The sequence below is a fragment of the Haliotis rufescens genome, unplaced genomic scaffold, assembly GCF_023055435.1.
Source record: "Haliotis rufescens isolate VD_foot unplaced genomic scaffold, xgHalRufe1.0.p SCAF_3, whole genome shotgun sequence".
Taxonomy (NCBI): domain Eukaryota; kingdom Metazoa; phylum Mollusca; class Gastropoda; order Lepetellida; family Haliotidae; genus Haliotis; species Haliotis rufescens.
The window spans coordinates 48,551,115-48,570,781 of NW_025964001.1; the positions used below are offsets into that span (position 1 = coordinate 48,551,115).

At 37.2% G+C, this 19,667-nt stretch overlaps 1 protein-coding gene across 11 annotated transcripts; it reads right to left on the bottom strand.

The window, feature by feature from the left end:
- Positions 1-1,990: 1,990 nt before the first annotated feature.
- LOC124149733 lies at positions 1,991-11,602 on the bottom strand. Of its 11 annotated transcripts, none has more exons than XR_006863142.2 (7): positions 11,001-11,355; positions 10,831-10,880; positions 10,340-10,406; positions 6,820-6,838; positions 6,415-6,481; positions 4,871-4,964; positions 1,991-2,479 (listed from the first exon to the last, which is right to left on the bottom strand). XR_006863142.2 is itself a non-coding variant. In XM_046521482.2 (7 exons), the coding sequence occupies exons 1-6, from the start codon at positions 11,435-11,437 to the stop codon at positions 6,448-6,450; spliced, it is 306 nt and encodes a 101-aa protein (XP_046377438.1). In that variant the 5' UTR covers positions 11,438-11,599; the 3' UTR covers positions 1,991-2,479; positions 6,415-6,447. The 11 variants fall into 11 exon arrangements, 1 of the variants encoding a protein (XP_046377438.1); XR_007223144.1 differs by adding an exon at positions 7,424-7,492 and having other exon boundaries at positions 4,871-6,481; XM_046521482.2 differs by lacking the exons at positions 4,871-4,964; positions 11,001-11,355 and adding exons at positions 7,424-7,492; positions 11,371-11,599.
- Positions 11,603-19,667: the final 8,065 nt, after the last annotated feature.

Here is a 19,667-nt window from a genome sequence, read left to right on the forward strand (position 1 = left end):
TTTCTGTTGAGATACGAGAACATCAGCGTCTGATTTAAGAATAACGCAGTTTTACATCATTGTCAGACATATATTGAGTAGAAACCCTAACCCTAGCACCTTATCATTCATGTTTCTGTTGAGATTTCATAACATCTGCGTCTGTATCAAGAATAACCCAGTTTTACATCACTGTCGGACATATATTGAGTAGCAACCCTAACCCTAGAACCTTATCATTCATGTTTATGTTGAGATACGAGAACATCAGCGTCTGTATCAGGAATAATCCAGTTTTACATCACTGTCCGGCATATATTGGGTTTAAACCCTAACCCTAGCACCTTATCATTCATATTTCTGTTGAGATACGAGAACATCAGCGTCTGATTTAAGAATAACGCAGTTTTACATCACTGTCGGACATATATTGGGTTTAAACCCTAACCCTAGCACCTCATGATTCATGTTTATGTTGAGATACGAGAACATCAGCGTCTGTATCAGGAATAATCCAGTTTTACATCACTGTCGGACATATATTGGGTAGAAACCCTAACCCTAGAACCTCATGATTCATATTTATGTTGAGATTTCATAACATCAGCGTCTGTATCAAGAATAACCCAGTTTTACATCACTGACGGACATATATTGAGTAGAAACCCTAACCCTAGCACCTTATCATTCATATTTCTGTTGAGATACGAGAACATCAGCGTCTGATTTAAGAATAACGCAGTTTTACATCACTGTCGGACATATATTGGGTTTAAACCCTAACCCTAGAACCTCATGATTCATGTTTCTGTTGAGATACGAGAACATCAGCGTCTGTATCAGGAATAATCCAGTTTTACATCACTGTCGGACATATATTGGGTAGAAACCCTAACCCTAGAACCTCATGATTCATATTTATGTTGAGATTTCATAACATCAGCGTCTGTATCAAGAATAACCCAGTTTTACATCACTGACGGACATATATTGAGTAGAAACCCTAACCCTAGCACCTTATCATTCATGTTTCTGTTGAGATTTCATGACATCTGCGTCTGTATCAAGAATAACCCAGTTTTACATCACTTTCGGACATATACTGAGTAGAAACCCTAACCCTAGCACCTTATCATTCATGTTTCTGTTGAGATACGAAAACATCAGCGTCTGTATCAGGAATAATCCAGTTTTACATCACTGTCGGACATATATTGAGTAGAAACCCTAACCCTAGCACCTTATCATTCATGTTTATGTTGAGATACGGGAACATCAGCGTCTGTATCAGGAATAATCCAGTTTTACATCACTGTCGGGCATATATTGGGTTTAAACCCTAACCCTAGAACCTCATGATTCATGTTTCTGTTGAGATACGAGAACATCAGCGTCTGTGTCAAGAATAACCCAGTTTTACATCACTGTCGGACATATACTGAGTAGAAACCCTAACCCTAGCACCTCATGATTCATGTTTCTGTTGAGATACGAGATTATCAGCGGCTGATTCAAGAATAACCCAGTTTAACATCACTGTCGGACATATATTGGGCAGAAACCCTAACCCTAGAACCATTAGGTTCATGTTTCTGTTGATATTTAGCGACATTAGCGTCTGATTCAAGAATAACGCAGTTTTATGTCACTGTCGGACATATATTGGGTAGTAACCATTACCAAAGCACCTCGTGTTTCATATTACTGTTGAGATAATATGGTGACATCATTATTTTGGTACTGTCTAACTTACCATCTGTTTGGATGTAAAATCATAATCTGTAGCATGGATTGCCAGGATTGTAATGTAAGCTATAGCATGGTGGCTGGTAATGTATTGTGGACAAGGCAAATCAGTGGCTGACAAGATCAGCAAAACCCATGACATTGGGCACATTAACACAATCAGCCATTTGACATCATGTCGTTCGGTGATGAATACATGAACACATTCATGCCTACATAATACTGTTTACCCTTGTCATAATCAATCAACTACAAACAAAATTCATCATTTTGCTAGTTCTTTATTGTTGAGGAAACAATAAACATAAATGTAACACATGAAAAGAGTTTTGCCTCAAAATGCTGAAAACAGTGTAAGTGAAGAAATTCCATGCACAGTATATTTGTAAGATGCTAAATTCGCCATATATGATAATTGATATTATGAATGAAAAACGCCACACCTCACATTATGAAACAATATATGATATGAATCATATGTTTAGATGTACAGTACTGTCCATGAGTATAGGGAGAAACACTGTCCCTCCACACAGTAGCGAACTGATGCTACTACCTGCTGATCTTTTCACTACTCAGGATGTCAATGCTGACTTCAACACAGAACTCTTCTTCTCAACACTTCTTCTTTCCAGAAACGTACAGGGCATAGTTGCTCTCCCTTCTCAAAGCACACTGTATTGGGAGCTGTATATGTAGTTTAGCGTTGGTGGAAACTGATACCATCAAGTTTCATTACAGCATAGTAGTTGCCCTGAAAAGGTTGAAAATATTCACATAAGTGATGTCATCACCATTGATTGAACATTTTTCATGGAAAAATAACTTATGATTTAACTTCAATATAAATAAATCCACGTAGTACACCTAATTTTTACATTTATACCCACATTAATTTAAAATTATATAGGAGTCAATTCTTTTAAATAAAAATGTCAATATTAACAACTTCATAGACTCCTTATTTAATTACTTACATAAAAAAACCAGGAAGAGAACAATAGAAATTCAGTGACATTGTTTAACCCAATATAATGAAAAACAAGCCCCGCCCATTCTATTATCAGCCAATCAGGAAACAGTTGACCGTTTGTGGGTATAGCATACATTTATTTTAGGTTCATGGCAACATCAAGTTATGGTCCATTAAAAATGCCTGTAAAGATATTATAGATTAATATCATGTTGTCTCACTTAAATTCAAAACTTAATGGGAAGTTATAATTTGCAGTTATCTAAACTGGCAAGGAATTTTTCTCTAGCCAGTTAAATGTGTCCAGGATACAAAATTAAGATGGTGTTATTACCACAAATATTTTCTTAAACAAAATTAAAATATCTTATGATAATTTGTGTACTTTTTGTAATTCACATCCAGAAACTGATATGCATTTATTTTTTGGTAAAAGATTTCTGGCTTCTGGACAGACTCATAATTTGTATCTGGATATTTGTGTGAAGGAAAATGTGATAACAGATGATTATTTGATCTGATTTTGTTATTTTCAAAGTATGTAAGTGTAAGGTTATTAAAATACAACCAAATTTCTAACATTTTGTGAGGGAGATGACTGATACAGTTAGACATGAATTTCGAAAAAATATATACTTCAACAAAAACCTGCAAAACAAATTTTATACACAGTATACTGACTCCGAGTGGACCATTCCTTCTTTATGCCCTTACTACCGAGAGCAAGACAGGGTAACAACAAATACCATCTTTTAACGTCTTTTGGAATGATGCTTCAAGGGATCAAATTTCTGACCTTCCGCTCTCCGAGCAGACACTCTAGCAGTACACCATGGAGGCAGTCAATCAGATTTGGAATTTGATGAATTTCAATGAGTTAAAGTAACTAAGTTGACAATCCATCAGTTAATTGTTATTTTCTGAGAACTAACAATCAACAGTACTTTTCTTATGTTCACCATTTTGTTACTTTTGTTCATTAGTGTAGAAAATTCTGGACGGGAAGCATTTTATCTGGACAAGAATATTTTGCAAAGTTGCCCTTCCGGGAATTTTATACACTGCTGTTACATAGCGACACGCTTAACATCGAGTCACAATTCTGACATCATTGCTGGGATGATTCATGCCAAGTTTCAGCTTCATAGGCTTTGTAGCTCTAGAGGAGATGTTGAAAGTGTAATCGTTAACAACATACATACTAGCGGAAAAAGGTAACTATACTTAATATATAAGGCCAACAAAACTCATTCTCTTTAAAATCAGATCTTAGTTCTCGCTACCGCTAAAAAAAGATCTGAGGACATCCCATTATGGGTCAAGTCAGCATGACCTTTCATCCAACCAATCAGAGCGTCACTTACCAGATCCTGAAAGTGACAGTCAAAATGTGTTTTCTAATCATGCATCCTCGAAATATTTAACAGAGGGTATTCCGAATAACAGTTATGGGTTTTATGATTATATCCATATAATTTAGGCCATCTATAAGTCATTCCAGAATGTTGTTTTGGTCAGTTTTAAAATTTTTTAATCGAGAATATGTCAAAATATGTTTCGAGGCGTAGTCGCCAGTTTGAAACTAGTGCAGTAAAGCTCAAGATAGCTGCCTTCTGATTGGCTAATGTCGATTTCTTGTCAGTCATTTCATTGGTCGGTCAATGATCGCGAAAGGTCGTTCCGACGTGACCCGTAATGGGATCTCCTCAGATCTTTGGTTAGCGGTTGCGAAAACTAAGATCTGATTTTAATGAGATTGAACAAAACTAAGTTTAATCTGAAATTAAATATGCAACTTTCAATATGCATATTGATGAAGACATCTCCTCAGTTTTAAGGTCGTGATTCCCAATTTGCATGCAAATGTTTATGGACTGCGCATAATTTGTGTGTTTTCATGTTTGTTGGGAACAAGGTATTTACACATGTTTTCATAATGTAAACAGCACACAATGATTGTTTAGCTATGTGGGTCTAATAAAATCTGTTTTCTTTTTGTTCAACCGTAATTAATAATGCTGTCACGGCTTGATGACATGTTGCAAACAGGAAATGCGCAAAACGAAGTTGCCAAACATTTTTAATGTTCATCGAATCACAAATATCATCTGCCACATTAATAATCGGACAATTCTTGGGTTAAGACGAATTAGTGGCAGAACTGTACATTACCGGTTGAGAGAGCACAACATCGGGTCCCAATATTCAGCAATATGCCTAATTTTGCTTACACAGCACTATCAGTCACACTTGGTGTAGACAGCATCTGAGGTTCAGAAGAAAAACAGGGACAGTACACTGTTCACAGATGAGTGAGGGTTTCATCTGAAGAGCTCTGATGGTTGTGCAAAGGTCTACATGTCATATATGCATACATGTTTTAGCAACTCTTGCATTACTTATCATCATCAGTTTTGGGGTGGAAGTGTAATGGTATGGGGTGGCATCACAACTCATGGGAGAACACAACTCATCATTGTTATGAGGACATCGTTTGAGATAATGTTCTTGCCTTTGTGCACATGCAGGGACGTAACGTCATGTTGCAGCAGGATAGTGCCCGCCTACAAGTTGCACCCCTCTTTGGGGGCGTGTCTCTCCGTCTCCAATTACCAGGAATGGATTTTGTCAATGAATTTGTTATGATATGACAATGATGAGACAAAAGACCAAATATTATGTTGTTATTTACAATAACATAACATTTACACTACTTAATACACAGCAGTTACTTTTTTCCATTAGTATAAATGAACACAGCCATGACATAAGCTTATTTGAACCATTGCTTTGTGTAAGCTACAAGTTATCATCATCATTTCTACAAAGTTAAGTTTCAGCTTCCTGGAGAGTGTAGTTTCTCTTTTTTTATTTTCATTCTTAATTGTTTTTCAAGAAGCAATTTCAGCCCCTCCATTTCTCCAATTTGAATCCCCACCATTGGAGAATTGATTCCAACCAAATATGGTTGATATCTATCTCTTAGTTCCAGAGAGAAAGTCGTTTAAACCAATATAGCCAAATTACTCTTATTTGGCCCCGACCCTTGGGGGGTCAGCCCTCTCCATTTGTACAATTTTTAATCCCAAGCATTGGAGAATGCTTCCAACCAAATATGGTTGATATCTATCTCTTAGTTCCAATAAAGAAGTCGTTTAAAGCAATATAGCCAAATTACTCTTATTTGGGCCCGCCCCTCAGCTCCTTGCAGGGGGTCACCCCACCATTTGTACAATTTTGACTTCTCACCACCGGAGAATGCTTCCAACAATATATGGTTGATACCTATCTCTTAGTTCCAGAGAAGATGTCGCTTAAAGCAATATAGCCAAATTATCCCCATTTGACCCTGCCACCCAACCCTTTGGGGGGTCAGCCCCACCATTTGTACAATTTTGAATCCTCACCACCTAGGGATGCTTCCAGTCAAATTTTGTTAATTGTCAATTTGTGGTCAAAAGAAGAAGTTTTTTGAAAAAATTGTTGACATACGGACGATGGACCCCATGGTATGGCATAAGCTCACCTTGGTGAGCTAATAGTTGTGTCAGGATGACAAACACCAGACAAGCAGGCCATGTTGTTTGTATTCAAAAAGTATTTTGTTTTATTTTGTATATTTGTCTTATCTGGATAAATAGTCTATGCTATATTACAACCAGTTTGTTTAAAGACATGCAGACATGAATCCTACGTTTCGAGGATATCAATGTTACCTTTGTTGGGTGCAACTGGACCAAACAAGCTATTTACACCAGGCTTTGTGTAACTGGACAGTGAAACCTGTGAACATTGTATACGAAGAATGAAAATCTTCATAAGAATAAATACAACACATGACACCACAGAACTGAATGAACAAATTGTAAATTAAAACACTGGGACAACCACATAACTTAATCCGAGTCCCATTGTGTTGCTACTCATGCCAGGTGTCATTAGGTTTTAGTTACCTTGGTTTCTGAGAAGAAAGTTCTTAAAGTAAAACAAATCAGAATTGGAAGCAACAAAAATACCTTTGCAAATGAAGGTTAAAAAAGTGTAATAAACACCCATCAACCTCCCCATGACAACATTGCTAAGGTTATCTAGGATAAACAAAAATATGCCTCACTACTTACCGTTTGAATGGGCCTGAAACTGATCAGAATTTATTTTTAGGGAATTAAATACTGGTAAAGTTCATCACAAATAGATTAACAAGATTATGCAGAAATAAGTAACAAATGTTCAGATACACCAAATGATATGAATATTTAATAATGATTGACAAATGAGGAAAAACGAGTGAATTGTTTATGACCACTTAAATTAATGGTGCTTGGTCCAGGCAGGCAAGAGGTTGATAGCACTAACAACTATCCATGTAATTGGGGTGTAATGTCACCAAATCAGCCAGGTCACACAAAACTGACATTCCATATAGTTGCCCTTTGGGAATGTTAAGAATCAAATTCTGTGACTACTTTTTTTTTTTAGACTGAATTACTTGGATCATGTCCGTAACAATCCAAACACTGTTAGTATACCTGTAATCTAGATACAAGGGTGCATGCAAAGGGTATGACCATAGCATGATAATCTGAATCTGAAATCTGAAAAGAACAGTAGATCTATTTTATACCACTGTTGGAATGCATGATAATACACATATATAACCCATCATAGCTTCACTTCCAAAAAGATTCATAGGAAATATTGGAGGTACAAGGTTATTACACTTACTGGTACATTCCATTATTAGGACACAAAAAGGTGAAAGATGATGGCATGACCAAATGGAACATATGATCACTGAAACATAGCACATTGGAGATTGAAATGTAGTATTACAGCCTGTTAAATGAATAACACCATGATACATGAGTACCTGGTCAAAATAACATTCAATATGGCTGCAATGTCGTCACCCCAAAAAATCACAGACACAGTTTACCAGATTTTACCTAATGGAGGCCAGATGTGCCCATTGTATTGGTGCCATTAAACTGATTCATGTAACAGAGCTCCAGATAACTTTTTGAGCAATTCAGTTTTTACTCTAGGGTTTCTATTTTAATTGGGTTATTACATTTTTCATTGGGTAACCAATATTTTTTCACTCATCTATTCATCACTCTCTTGGGTCTTTCCCAAAATTAGTGAACATTTTAAGATTTCAAAAAAATGAAATAATGTTCTAAATACATAGGTTTGACTCAGAAAGTAAATTAGCTTGTAATTGTGTTTCAGAAATTAGCACCTTTGTATGCATGCTGAAAAAGCTTCATTGGGCATTTACACGAGCTGTTTTAATAATTTGAGTTTTTCATTTGATGCATGCGTTTCTGTACACAAGTTAATGGAAAGTTATTGGGTTTTAAATAATTTTGGGGGGTATTTTACACAAAAGACGCTGCTTATCTGTAGCTCTGATGTAATCATTTTTCCCTTCATTACCTTTTGGCTGTCCCCTCACATGACTGACAGAAATACTGTTCGAACAAACTACCCTGGGTATAGGTGTTAAAATGGCTCTGTAGCTTCCCTGTACTTTTTCACGGAATATATTATTACAACAAAAAGGCAATACAAGGGTATAATGAATAAGCAAAAGAAACAAAACTATTTATCTACAGAACAGACTTTCTCACAGCATCTTGACCAATTAAAAGGATGACAGTATATGCAAGAAGACAAATTCACCATTATCCCCTAAATATTAAATACTTGCTATGGAAACTAAATATTTGTTTAAAAAATCCCAAATTATCAAAAGGCACCAGTTCAACACTAGACCTATCTATGTGCCATGCTTGTTAAGGAAATATTGTTAAAAAAAATTTAATCTGCATAGAAAGGAGCACTACCCTCATTTTCAGTATGAGTCAAAGTTGTGGCATCTCAAAATATAATTTTTTTAAAAATTCTAAACTATCAAAAGGGACCAGTTCACCACTAGACCAATCTGTGTGTCAAGTTTGGTGAAGAAATATTGTAGGTTTTTAAGGTATGTTCCAAGAACGAGCACTACCCTCCTTTTTCAGTCAAAGTTGTTGCCATGGAAACTAAAAAGATACATTTTACAAAAATCCAAAACTATCAACAGGCACCAGGTCACCACTAGGCCTATCCATGTACCATGATTGGTGAAGAAAATAGTAAACGTTTTTTCAAAATCTTACACAGAAGTATGAATGCAAGGACTGACCATGTCCATTTTCATACCCCCGCAAAACATGTTGTGGGGGATAATAATTGGTAATGAAACGAGTCAAAAGAACACATTCATCATGACTGCTGCAGCAGCACATGAAGACAAAATGTTGCAGTTCCAAATATAAGAATAACTTGCAAAATATGACCCTGTTGTTGGGTTTACCAAATAATTACTGTATATCAAATTTCATCATATAAATGCAGAAGTGGCTTTCTAAAGGGTGGAATGTATATGTTCAATATGGTTGCCATGTCTTGACAGCTTGAAGTTGTATTGGCATCATGTTAGTGGGATCAAATACACAAAATCTCAGCTTATTGAAAATATGATTTTCAGAGAAGATATTGAAAACACAAACAAACTTCATAAGGTATGTGAAAGTTTAAGGCCATAGAAGGCACAGGTAATACAGTCATCCAAGAAGCCACCTCAATTTGCTGGGCAGAGTTGCATCCCTGTCTGTCTCACAGTCCTTGAAGCATATTATTTTCCCTTCCGCCCAGCCCATCTCACTTGGTCTACTTTTAAACTAAAATGAATATAAAATGTTTCTATCAATATTTTACATTTTCAGAGACTAAGCTGCATCCCTTTCATATGCCAGAAATCTATGACAATGGGTTCAAATCCCATAATTACCATGATTATTTTCCTTGGTTTGTCAGCACCATTTCCACACTAGTGGGTCTCATCAAGTGGTAAATATCTAAGATGTTCCTCCCAGATCAAGCAAAAAATACACCAATGTAAACCCCATAACACATATCAAGTTTCATAATGCCACATCTGAAATGGCTGTGTAATATGCAAAAGTGATATTTTGTAAATGGCCTCATGTTTTAGAATATCATTGCTGAGATTTCAGTTTCATAGGCCTTGTAGATTCAGAGGAGGTTTTGAAAGTGTACAAGTTAGTTATGGACAGATGACAGATAATGCACCATGACATAAGCTCATTTGACTTCAAATTGGATATTCCTGTATTCATGATAGCCTGTAGTTTGATTACGGTATACCAACTCACACCTCATAACTTAATAAATGGCCTAAGGTCTGAGGGAAAGTAATACTTTCACAGTTGCCATAATCAGGTCAGTAAGTTTGCATAGTGAATGGTTGAGTTGGCTAATGCAACTTAGAACAGTGTTTCAGTAATATCACAGTGTGTCAGCTGATGATCCAGTGAGGAAAGACTGATATAATGAGGTACCTATAAAACTACAAAAGTGGTATTTCATATCATGACATCCATGATTTAATTTGATGTATGATGATTCCTCTATTGTTATCCCTGACTTTATCATGGTGGCACTGTATAAATATAAATGTTCACAGTACCTGTGCTTAGCTTGTGCTAAATCTATACAACAGTAAATTAGCCTTAGTATAATAATATAAATTAATGTAATTCCCAACATGTATAGGGGTAGAATACAACATACCTGATTTCCTACAAGGGTTGCACCTCAAATTTCCTGAATGTGGCAGGACACAGCCCACTTGGATACCCTGGGAATAAAAAAATGTGTAAATTGGTACTGATATCTTGACATATTGGTTGCAAAGGGAGGTAATCAATGATACATGTATAGTTTACTATAAATTTGCCGGATGCACAATAATCTTTATGATCCTTTATTAATCTCATATGTCTACATATTCCCTCAGTGTTCATCATAACAACAATAACAACAACAACAACAACAACAAACAAACAAAAAAGAGGGCATGTAGACTAGTGAATTAGAGCGTGGGCCTTATCTCACAATGGAGCGAACGCCAGAAATGGACCTCACTTTGAACCAAGAACACAGACCTTTCAGCAAAACAAGTTAATTAACACTAATAATCTAGATGAGATTTGATGCTTCCCCGATGATATATCTATGTTAGTCCTACACTCATTCTAGGCCTACAGACATAGAATACAAACATGCGTCATGTGCAGGGTCAGCGGCACGTTGACGTTCTCCATCTCAGTATCTGAAAATAAAAAGTACCATAGTGAATGGTTGTAGACTGTAAATTATGTTTGCACAAAGACTAGATAACATTATGACCAACGAACAAGTAAGAACAGATAAACAAAAAGCAAGATCTAACCGATAAATGTTTGATCGAAAACCGATCGCTATGCCGGCCAAGGGGGATAACTCTTTCTGACCACGTCGGGACGATTTTTCCAAAGACAAATTTTAACCTTGTTTGCCAATATATTTTGTAACGATCAGTTCTTATAAATATGTGTAGTTCTATCAAACAAATACACATACAATGGCATGTATGAATGAAAACCGTAACGATCTTCTATTAAGACCGGATAACTAAAAATCTATAGATCTATCTATTGGTTGTTAAAATTGTAATTAGGTGATGTATAAAATACATATACCGTATGAAGATACTAAATCTAAGTCTAGCCTGTCTAGACCGGAGATAAAAAACAACAACAATATGATGACAGACATCCTACCATCTGCTGAATGCTGTGTTGGACACTGCATGTTCCAATATGGCGTGAAATGCGCCCCTGTGAACATACATCCTAATATGGTTATGCTATTTAATTGTTACTGTTAGCTAGTAGTAGCATTAAATGTTAGTCTCCAGAGACGTAGAGACCGTCTTTGTACCTACTAGTAGCAGGTCATAGTTGCTAACAACTCTGTGCTAGTAGTAGGTAATATTTCCTGGATCGGGTGCTCTATCAGAAGTGTTTGGCTTGTGTTGGGTCCGACTTGGCCCGGGCGGTCAAAATGCACTTTAAACACAAAAACGTATCATCAAATGTCTTTAAATCTATAGACTAGCATTATATCTACCTATATACCACTTTATAATGTCACAGTATATCGCATTCAAAGAAAACTGGGCCGTTAAAGTCAAGCTCTTTTACTGTATTTTCTTGAGAGAATCCCTGTTAGAAGTGTTCGGTCCGACTTGGCCCGGGCGGTCAAAATCAACTTTAAACACACAGATGTATCTTCAACTGTCATTACATCTATAGATTAGTGTTATATCTACCTATACACCAATTTATAATGTCATAGATCGCAGTATTAATAGAAAACAAGGGGCTCAAAGTGAAGCCCTTTTCCCTCTACATTCTCAACATAGTCTCTATCAGAAGTGTTTGGCTTGTGTTGAGTCCGACTTGGCCCGGACGGTCAAAATCTACTTTAAACGCACAGATGTATCTTCAAATGTGTTTACATCTATAGATTAGTGTTATATCTACATATACACCACTTTATAATGTCACGGTACATCGTATTTAAAGAATACAAGGTGCTCAAAGTGAAGCATTGTTACTGTATTTTCTTAAGAAAATCTATGTCAGAAGTGTTCGGTCCGACTTGGCCCGGGCTGTTAATATCAACTTAAACCTCACAGATGTATCGTCAAATGGATTCACATCTATAGATTAGTGTTATATCTACCTATACACCAATTTATAATGTCACAGATCGCAGTATTTATAGAAAACAAGGGGCTCAAAGTGAAGCCCTTTTCCCTCTACATTGTCAACATAGTCTCTATCAGAAGTTTTTGGCTTGTGTTGGGTCCGACTTGGCCCGGACGGTCAAAATCTACTTTAAACGCACAGATGTATCTTCAAATGTGTTTACATCTATAGATTAGTGTTACATCTACCTATACACCACTTTATAATGTCACGGTACATCGTATTTAAAGAATACAAGGTGCTCAAAGTGAAGCATTGTTACTGTATTTTCTTAAGAAAATCTATGTCAGAAGTGTTCGGTCCGACTTGGCCCGGGCTGTCAAAATCAACTTAAACCTCACAGATGTATCGTCAAATGGATTCACATCTATAGATTAGTATAATATCTACCTATACACCAATTTATAATGTCCAAGTGTATCGCATTTAAAGAAATCTGCGCCGTTAAAGTGAAGCATTTTTACTGTATTTTCTTAAGAAAATCCAAGTCAGAAATGTTCGGTCCGACCTGGCCCGGGCTGTTAAAATCAACTTAAACCTCACAGATGTATCATCAAATGGATTCACATCTTAGATTAGTATTATATCTACCTATACACCACTTTATAATGTCACAGATTGCAGTATTTATAGAAAACAAGGTGCTCAAAGTGAAGCCCTTTTCCCCTCTGCATTCTCAACATAGTCTCTATCAGAAGTGTTTGGCTTGTGTTGGGTCCGACTTGGCCCGGGCGGTCAAAATCAACTTTAAACACACAGATGTATCTTCAAATGTGTTTACATCTATAGATTAGTATTATATCTACAAATACACCACTTTATAATGTCCAGGTGTATCGCATTCAAAGAAATCTGCGCCGTTAAAGTGAAGCATTTTTACTGTATTTTCTTTAAAAAATCCAAGACAGAAATGTTCGGTCCGACCTGGCCCGGGCTGTTAAAATCAACTTAAACCAAGTCGGACCGAACACTTCTGACATAGATTTTCTTAAGAAAATACAGTAACAATGCTTCACTTTGAGCACCTTGTATTCTTTAAATACGATGTACCGTGACATTATAAAGTGGTGTATAGGTAGATATAACACTAATCTATAGATGTAAACACATTTGAAGATACATCTGTGTGTTTAATGTAGATTTTGACCGCCCGGGCCAAGTCGGACCCAACACAAGCCAAACACTTCTGATAGAGACTATGTTGAGAATGTAGAGTGAAAAAGGCTTCACTTTGAGCTCTGTGTTTTCTTTAACTACTGAAATATGAGACAATAAAGTGGTAAATAATTAGATATAATACTAGTCTTTAGATATAAATAATGTTAGGAACTTTAGAAGTGCTTGGACAGTTATTAACACGTGTCGTGTCAGTCCTTTGACATTCGCGAATATCCACTTCCAGAAAACATCCTGTATTGGTTTAACACGAATTAGTAAAGGTTAATTACCTTAACACGTTAATTAATGAAAGAAGAGTAGTCAAAACACTGTCGTTTCCTGCCCAGGACATCACACCCCTACACGCTAAGGTCGGTGAGAAGCATTCTAATCAAAGAATACACACAGTCAAGACACTGACTTTTCTACGAGACTCACGGTATGTAGTCATAATCATCAGTTAATTACATTGTTGAAGGTGCATTTTTATTCAAACTCAATTAAATGAGCAAAACTATACGTTTGTGGACATTTGAGATCTGCCTAGATATGCGCGTTTCGTTTTATTATTCTGCAATCCATTTTTAGTATTACCCGCTGGCCCGGTCCGGCCCGACTTTTAGGCAATCCCGTATTTGAGAAGTCTGCGAGCCTAACCACCCGATCCCGTTAGTCGCCTCTTACCACAAGCATAGTCGCCTCTTACGGCAAGCAGGGGTTACTGAAGACCAATTCTAACCCGCGTTCTTATTTACAATATATAAGATGTTTAATCAATAGAGGTTATCACGCGAAGGTATTTGGAGATAGTTAATATCCTGCATTAGGAATAAACATTGTATTAGTGTACATAGAATACATAGTGTTTATTCCTAATACAGGATATTTACCATCCCCAAACACAAAAGCGTGATAACCTAATTATCATATCATGTCATTCTTTAATTCTGTGCTTGAAAATTGCTTTCCCTCTCTAACAAACATCACTGAAACATTGCGAGTTTCCTGGAATTTCGCGCATTAATATTTATTACGGCACAGGGTAAGTGATGTGCCAGTCGGACAGTGACAGTAGCCAATATAGTTCCAACTGAAATATGTTTCTAATACAGTGGCGAAGCAACATATACGCAAAACAACAATTGTTTTACTTGCCTTTCGCGGCAATCCATCTGTCTGTCCACTAGAATTACTGCCTTTTGTCAAAGGGAAGCTATTCTAACCCTAGTCTATGAGACGTCACGGCCATGTTCAGACGTTGTTGACAGTCGACCTGTTCTGTCATAACGTTAAGAAGTGCAGTCAGATGTAAACACAGCGACAAAACGAAACAAGTAACAATTCAAACATATTTCGGCCAAATCCAACTATTGTAATTTGTGGAAAAGGTTTCAAGCCGCAGAGGTCTACAAGCACAGATGTGGCTACTGATCCTGCTTGGCTAGGCCTAGTGCCGACGCAAAATTGTTTCGAAATTTATATCTCCAAAGGGACCAAAACTTATAAAATGCCTTAGCCACGTCACAGTTAGACACTGATTGTCAGTATATTAGACTGTTATTTTGATTATTATAGCAATTATCCCTGTAGTTTATCCTGATTCCCGATGGTTAATTCTGACTCGATCGCCGAATGACGAGGGCGACGCCATGTTTGTTTATAAACACTTAAAGTAGTCCCTACTTGACCTTTGATATTTGCATCTCTATCCGCATATGACCCCAATGGATATCGTTTTTATCCGTTGGCTTTATCCTGCCGAGAAACCTACCCGTTATATGATAAATAATAATCAATGTTCATCATATCTATCTGACTTACTTCCTTCTTTCCTACAGTACATGATTATTTTTGTTGAAAATACTACTAAGTTATGACCACCACGTCAGTTCGAATAAAATGAAATCTTATTCATCATTTAAAAAGAAAAGGGGTGTATGTAATTTCCTCCAGCTATATGTTATTTTTTTATAAATAATACAAGAACACAATTATATAGAATACACGCTATTATTTAGTATCATTCTCCCGGATGCTTCCGGACGCCCCGGGCGCCCCCGGGCGTTATTTAGTAGACCTACTTTTAAACAAAATAAACGTCAACCCTGACGGAACTATGCATCTAACATCCATTCTCGCACACGCATGTCCAAGGTGTGGAACATGGTCCAAAAGATTAAGTGCAAAGGTTCAAAATCTGGAGTTCACCATCTCAAAGATGTAATACACCATTGGCAACTAAAACTGAAATTGCCTGATAACTCTGATATTGGTAAGGATTACAATTAAACATTTTCACTCTATGAATAACACACTGCTTTGGAGCAAACCCACACACACTGCAACAGGAGCCGAAAACATTCATTGTCAGCTCATGAAACACCTACCCAATTCATGTTTGGAAATTTTGCTTGAAATATCGACAACCAGAAATTTCACATTGTATCATTGTTGGATAACTGACAGCGTCTTTCTAAACAAAAATAATGATGATTAACTGTCTTTGGGATATACATTTCCGCCGACTTGCATAAATTGGACAATTGTATATAACATGAAGTTCATCCTCAATTACATGACAGCATCATCCTCAATATTAGCAACATCCCTACGAACAAGTTGAATACCAAGAGTATTTGTCCACATCAAAATTTGGTTAATAGCCATCCAATTACTGTCCAATATCATTAATTAGCTGTGTCGGTAAAACCAGATGGTGAAGCCAGAGGTAGACCTCACCCTCATCCAGCTAAAAGGAATCCGAAACAAATCCTTTGGCATATCAACAGGAATGTTCCAATTTCGAACAAAATAAACTTCTCATAAGATCCATTTTTACAGACAGTCCAAGGATGGTGCAAATTTGCAAGTGCCACGGTCATTGGATCCAAAACTGTTTCCTCAAGAATCCCAGAGAAAAGTTCAATTTTCATTGCTGAGGCCAAGGCTATCTAAACAGCTTTGACCTATATTAAACAATAAACTTAATGTAAAAAATTCAACATCTTTTCAGATTCATTGTCTTTTCAGATAAAATTGTCACCTCGATTCATCCTGTAATCCTTGACATTTTAGATCTTTACAATAATTTTCCTACCGTCTTCCCGAGGCAGGGGAGTTCACTGGCTGTAAAAGTCTAGTTTCCACCCTTGCCGAACTAGGCATGGATTTCTGGTTAAGCGGCTATTACGGGTTATGTCCCTCCAACTGACCAATCAGATCCCACCAGTTGTATCACTTGCATTTCCTTCAAATAAAATGGTCTATATTACAAGAAAAACCAGGAGCGAAGTGCATCAAATCACGTGGCACGTTGATTGAGAACATGAAACAATTTGGAAAATATCTGTTGATGCTAAGTTGACGGTACACATGCTTTGCAAATCCTACAATCGACCGAAATCTGCATGTCAGTTTTCGAAAGGATGTCGATTTCGTATGATTGGACTATGCATAGACTCGTTAGTCAAGCCAAAATATAACTCCATAATTCCAGCCTAGTTCGACAAAGGTGGAAACTGGACTTTTATAGTCATTTTAACTCCCTTGCCTCCGGAAAGATGCTTCCTACTGGCCAATGTGACATCGTCTTTTGCTGGTTGCCATGTCATGTAGCCATAGAAGGTAACTCATAAGCCAATGCTGCAGCTAAAGCAGCTAGTTATCATGATATAACATTTATACTAAGTTCTCATATAATAATTAGATCCACAGCAAGTGCTTTTAGGAGTGCAACATTTCATATAATTATGGTTTAGCAAATAATATACATCATCAGGTAAAATGCATATACAAAATATCAGTAGTTTCAGTCATAGCTTTTTAGATAGATGCTAGTCTAAGGTAACGAGAACACATCTCCCAGACATAATATCCAATAAGACAAAAGATATGTCTACATAGTCTTATAGATTGCCTTGAACTATTTTATTTAAGTAAATCTGTCATCACCTATATTAGAATAACATTCAGCAATTACTTCAATTTAGACTCATTAAGGATTAGCCCCCATACAAGCTCGTCTATAGTGATAACATAATCTCTTTCCAAGCACCAAGTAAATATGTCAACAAGATTAGTGCCAGTCCAACAGGATTAACTGGATTAAATATTCCCCTCTGTCTAGCCATTCATTAACCATAGGGCACATCCCATCGTGTATCAACCAATCATATTCCTTTTTACTGTTCTAAGTTTTGTTAAATACATACAGAAGCAAAATGTTAAGCAGAAAGGGTTTGACGCTAATACCAAGCAGACCTCTCTCACTGCCCAGAGGCTTATACCGACTCTCTGTGGCACCCTCAGCTATATTCTAAGATATGTAAATTGTGCATTGTTAATTTTTTTGTAAATAAAATTGTGATTAGTCTCCTGTGACTCCAGCATGCCATTTGGAAGGTTTTGTTCATTCGAACAGAACCATAATAATTCACAAACCGCTATCTCCGCTCCTTCTCCCGTACAGTGATTTCAAACCAACCATCGAGAGTTATACTTGGAATCTAATGCAAGAAAGGTCTGACACCCAGATATCAATCAATAAACTTCAAGAACTTAAACCAACAATGGTCATACTTACTTGGGTTGTCATTCAAGACAAGATGAGGTCGTTTTGCGACGATGTCATTTTTACCTGCGAATATCTGCTTAAAACAGATGAGGGCGAGCCTCCCAAGCGTGTCCCTTGTGCTGAGGGGTTCACCATCAAGTATGTTTTGCTTTACTGTGTGGACTTTTGCATTTACAAGGGATTCACATAATCAAACAGTACATCAGTAAATCTCATTCTCAGCTACTAGAAGGAAATTGGTCTATCAAAAATTTTACATATGTATGTGAATAACTAATTGCTTGTTTTTAAATTTGGTGTGATACTTTGTATCAACAGAGATTATTGAAGGCTTTGCCAAGGAGTCCCAGTGAGTACCATAAAATTATTGTCCCCATATGTGATACACTATTCCCATCATAATCGATGTAACTGTCTTCAACCAGTGTTTTATAAAAAGCAAACTCGTTGCTGAGCATTTTTTAATATTGGCTTGTATTGTGTACAACCACCAGTTGGTTGGTTTGTTGTCTAACGCCGCACTCAGCAATATTGCAGCTACATGACGGCGGTCTGTAAATAATCGAGTCTGGACCAGACAATCCAGTGATTAATATCATGAGCATCGATCCACGCAATTGGGTTCGCTGACATGCATCAACCAAGTCAGCGAGCCTGACCACCCGATCCCGTTAGTCGTCTTTTACGACAAGCATAATCATCTTTTACGGCAAGCATGGGTTGCTGAAGACGTATTCTACCCCGATCTTCACAGGTAACAACCACCAGTAGCTAAAGTGATGACGTAAATCCTGCTGGGGTATCGTGCAGGAAGCAGAGGCACCGAAAGTCGCCATGAGATGGCCAAACTTTGGCTACCGGTGGACGAGTGTGTTTCCATACGGTAAATATACACAAAGAAAAAAGTTAAGCACACCCTAATATATGTCATTATTGTTTGGTCCCAATATTTGTAACAGTCATGAAAGATATAATTACGGGAAGAATGATGTTTTCTCGAGATGATCTAATCAGTTATGCATGACGAAAGCTGACGTGCCATGCATTGTATTCCCTGCAGCATGCTACCCTTGAGTCTCTCCAAAAGTAATATATCCAAACGTTAAAATTGCTTTCTTAAGCTCGGTTTTAAGCATTTATTCCATGACATTGCATGACCATGGCACGAAGGCGATTATCTAACGCCACAAGATGGCAAATAATCGGCATGCATAACGCAGGAATGTCTTGTTATGCCATTGGCCGGAATTTGAGGTCTCATCAGTCTGTTGTAAGCCGTTTAGTCGAGAAACATGCTCAGACCGGTTATGTACAGGACCGTCCCAGATCCGGAAGACCTCCTGTGACAACACATCGCGAAGACAGGGACCTTCTTCGTCTCATACGCCGAGAACCCTTTTTAACCAGTACTCGGATGAAACAGCTGTGGTTGCCCAATCGTCTTATCAGCACCAGAACCGCCAGGAACCGTCTGAAAGCAGGACTGAGGACTAGACGAGTCATAAAGAGTCCCTTGTTGAGAGATCACCACAAAGCTGCTCGTTAAGCATGGTGTACTGCGCAACAGAACTGG

What these genes read in the sequence shown, in the direction of transcription:
- LOC124149733 (XM_046521482.2), bottom strand. Translation starts at nt 11,437, where the DNA reads ATGTTCACAGGGGCGCATTTCACGCCATATTGGAACATGCAGTGTCCA. An exon ending in TGACCCTGCACATGACGCAT is followed by an intron (nt 10,407 to 10,830) that starts GTTTGTATTCTA and finishes TTTTATTCCCAG; the next exon opens with GGTATCCAAGTGGGCTGTGT. An exon ending in CAACCCTTGTAGGAAATCAG is followed by an intron (nt 7,493 to 10,339) that starts GTATGTTGTATT and finishes GCTATGTTTCAG; the next exon opens with TGATCATATGTTCCATTTGG.